The 3,500-nt window shown below is 39.6% G+C and overlaps 1 protein-coding gene across 2 annotated transcripts in view; it reads right to left on the bottom strand.

Moving 5' to 3' along the window:
* Positions 1 to 426: 426 nt before the first annotated feature.
* Positions 427 to 3,500, bottom strand: part of kdm4ab (lysine (K)-specific demethylase 4A, genome duplicate b) — a 21,407-nt gene continuing 18,333 nt past the window's right edge. For both annotated transcript variants that reach the window (XM_073848230.1, XM_073848231.1), the window contains exons 21-22: positions 2,267 to 2,359; positions 427 to 2,087 (exon numbers count right to left, since the gene is read on the bottom strand). In XM_073848230.1, coding sequence (XP_073704331.1) covers positions 1,947 to 2,087; positions 2,267 to 2,359 — 234 coding nt within the window. In that variant the 3' untranslated portion in view covers positions 427 to 1,946. The remainder of the gene's footprint in view (positions 2,088 to 2,266; positions 2,360 to 3,500) is intronic.

Raw genomic sequence — 3,500 nt, 5'->3', positions numbered from 1 at the left:
ATAAACCGGGTCTAATTCAATAAAGTGCTGCAATGATTACATATTTTGTAGGCCAACCTTGAAATATGCATGATTCGCGAGCAACAAAAGTTTATAATTTTCACAAATAAAAACAACTTATGCATTTTGAAGCCTAAATAAAATCACCTGATATAAAAAGCTAAAGTTAGGCTATAGACAAACTATTGCACAGTCACCACCAATAAGCTTCAGACAACTCTTTTACTGAAAAATAAAAATAAAAATAAAAAATGTTTTTATGTAACAGAATAAAACATGAAACCAACCAACCTTAACCAAAACCTATTCAAAAAAACCCCAACTGACTTCAGAATGATGGAAAAGTGCTACAATGAATAGATGAAACTTGTTTCTGGGTTTTGGCCTACAAAATCATCCTTGCAGCACTTTCCATTTTGGATGTGTATGCAGGCTGTGATGTGAAAAGAAGTCTTATATTAAACAAACAACAAAGGTTCAAGAGGGGTAGGAGACATTGCTTTTAATTTAAAAATAAAGTTTTTAGCCTTAAATTAACAATGGATCTCTATTCCAAGTCAAAGGAGTAGGGCTGCACGATTAATCGCACGATGTTGTGAGGCGCGTTTAATCAATGAAGCCGGTACTTTGATTAGTAGTAAATCTCCATCACGTGCGTTCAGCACATGCGTTCAGTGTTCGGCAATTAATACACAGAGGCGTAAATCACTGACAAGCTACGCCAAAGCGCACTCAAAATCGAATGCGATTTTGAGCGCGATTTGGCGTAGCTTGTCAGAGATTTACTACTAATCAAAGTACCGGCTTCATTGACTAAACGCGCCTCACAACATCGTGCGATTAATCGTGCAGCCCCTACAAAGGAGTGTAATGCCTAATGCACAAAACAACTGAAGACAAAGATTTGTAATGCTATACAGCTAAAGGAATCTCCACGAAACATTTTTTTAAATAATGTAGGTGATTCAAACGAGGCATCTCTTTGGCACTCTCTTAATGGAGCGTGTCCAGATGTTGCCTTCCCTGCCTTAAGTACTATGAAACTCACAACTGAAGAGAAAAAAATTTGGATAAGTGCACCAGTTCGACCATGACTGGTCGCAAGTCACTCTTACCTGTGTTGACATAGTAATGCAACTAAGAGTAGAAAAAGTAGAGAAAATCTGTCTTTAACATAAATACATTATTTTACAAACAAAGTTAATCCAGAACTAATATGCAATAAGGAAACTGGAATTCCCTTCACTTCAACAAAAATATAAATTAAATAAAACAAAATCCAAAACTGCTGTATCCACCTAAAGTGAAAGTATAAAGCTGATTTTCTATAAATGTCCCATGTTTACAGTAGATCACACATGAGAGCTGCTCGTACTAATAAAGACTAGATTCATCCATGAGATTCAGATATTGCCAAGCACTTTAAGACCTATAAAAAAGGTCAGCGGGAGGGCGCATCCACGCTGACTAAAGATTTGTCTGACGGTCTAAAGGTCCGTTCATGTGCGGTCAGTCGTGGGTCTGCTGGGAGGTGATTAAAAAACAGTTGAAACATTACCGCCACCTGACTGAAGATAGTAGGAGTCCGAGAGCCGTCCAACGCCCCCGCTGAGCCTGAGCCGGTTGTGTGCTGTCCGAACAAACAAACACTATTACACAAGACATTCCTAGCATTTAATCTCTGGGACTCTCATCTGTGCTGGCCGAAGACCGTTCACAGTAAGACCACTTCAATGAGAAGTCATACTCAGCCTGAAGGTCTAAAACTTGATCTTGGTGTTTTTAAAAACAAAAGGCTCAGTGGTGCTGTACGTATTTGCTGTTGTCTGATCACGTGATGACATATTTGTCTAATTTAAACATAGAGACATCCAGTCCAGCTTGTTTTTCTGTTTATGTTGTTGTCGGAGCTGGCGAATTGATCTGTTTGTTGAAGACATTGTCTGTTACTCCATGATGGCTCTGTATATGACTGGTTCGATGTAGTCCTCTCTATAGCGGGAGTTGATCACCCGCTGTCTTTTCGAGTCTTCCTTCACCTCCTTCTCCACAAACACTCCTTTAAAGCGCATATCCGACGCCACAGACTAGGGATAGAAATGAAATGTATTTAATGTTTGCCACTTGTTGCTCAGTAGCACTGTGTCATGACAAGTTGAGGTTATCAAGATCTGTGTGATCAAGGAAAGTAGTTTCGTAATGAGTTTCTCGATGGTATACTGCACATTATCATTTAATGAAGCAACGCTGGCAGGAAATCACTCACCAAGCGGGCTTTGACACGTTTAGGCAGCTCCTCATCCAAACTGTACACGTCTTCCCTTTTCACAGTGAGCTGAGAGTCATCTTCAAATTCCACCTGGAAAATTATACAAAGAGACATTTTAATATTGACATTATAAAATGGAATTAGGTGTATTTACAATTTCGCTCAGGCGAGCTGTGAATAAAGCTACAGTGAGGGGAAAAAATTATTTTGAAAAATTGATCCCCTGCTTATTTTGTACGTTTGCCCACTGACAAAGAAATTATCAGCCTATAATTTTAATAGTAGATTTATTTTAACAGTGAGAGATACAATAACAACATTTTTTTGATCCCCTACCAATCAGAAAAATTTCTGGCTCCCAGGTGTCTTTTATAAAGGTAACAAACTGAGATTAGGAGCACTCTCATTTTGGTACCTGTATAAAAGACACCTGTCCACAGAAGCAATCAATCAATCAGATTCCAAACTCTCCACCATGGCCAAGACCAAAGAGTTGTCCAAGGATGTCAGGGACAAGATTATAGACCCAAGGCTGGAATGGGCTACAAGACCACCGCCAAGCAGCTTGGTGAGAAGGTGAACACAGTTGGTGCGATTACTCGCAAATGGAAGAAACACAAAATAATTGTCAATCTCGCTCGGTCTGGGGCTCCATGCAAGGTCTTGCCTCATGGAGTTTTAACGATCATGAGAATGGAGAGGAATCAGCCCAGAACTACACAGGAGGATCTTGTCAATGATCTCAAAGCAGCTGACCATAGTCACCAAGAAAATAATTGGTAACACACTACGCTGTGAAGGACTGAAATCCTGCAGAGCATATGCTGCCTATGACCCTAAAAACACCATCCCCACCGTCAAACATGGAGGTGGAAACATTATGCTTTGAGGGTGTTTTTCTGCTAAGTGGACAAGACAACTGCACTGCATCAAAGGGACAATGGACAGGGCCATGTACTGCCAAATCTTGGGTGAGAACCTCTTTCCCTTAGCCAGGGCATGTGTGCAAACCTGGTGGCCAACTACAAGAAACATCTGACCTCTGTGATTGCCAACAAGGGTTTTGCCACCAAGTACTAAGTCATGTTTTGCGAAGGTGTCAAATACTTATTTCACTCATTAAAATGCAAATCAATTTAGAACATTTTTAAATGTGTTTTTCTGGATTTTTTTTGTTGTAATTCTGTCTTTCACTGTTCAAATAAACCTACTATTAAAATTATAGACTAAT

Source organism: Garra rufa, chromosome 10, assembly GCF_049309525.1.
Source record: "Garra rufa chromosome 10, GarRuf1.0, whole genome shotgun sequence".
In the NCBI taxonomy this organism is placed as follows: domain Eukaryota; kingdom Metazoa; phylum Chordata; class Actinopteri; order Cypriniformes; family Cyprinidae; genus Garra; species Garra rufa.
The sequence above is the reverse complement of the archived record's forward strand: the minus strand, read 5'-3'. Positions and strand labels throughout refer to the sequence as shown.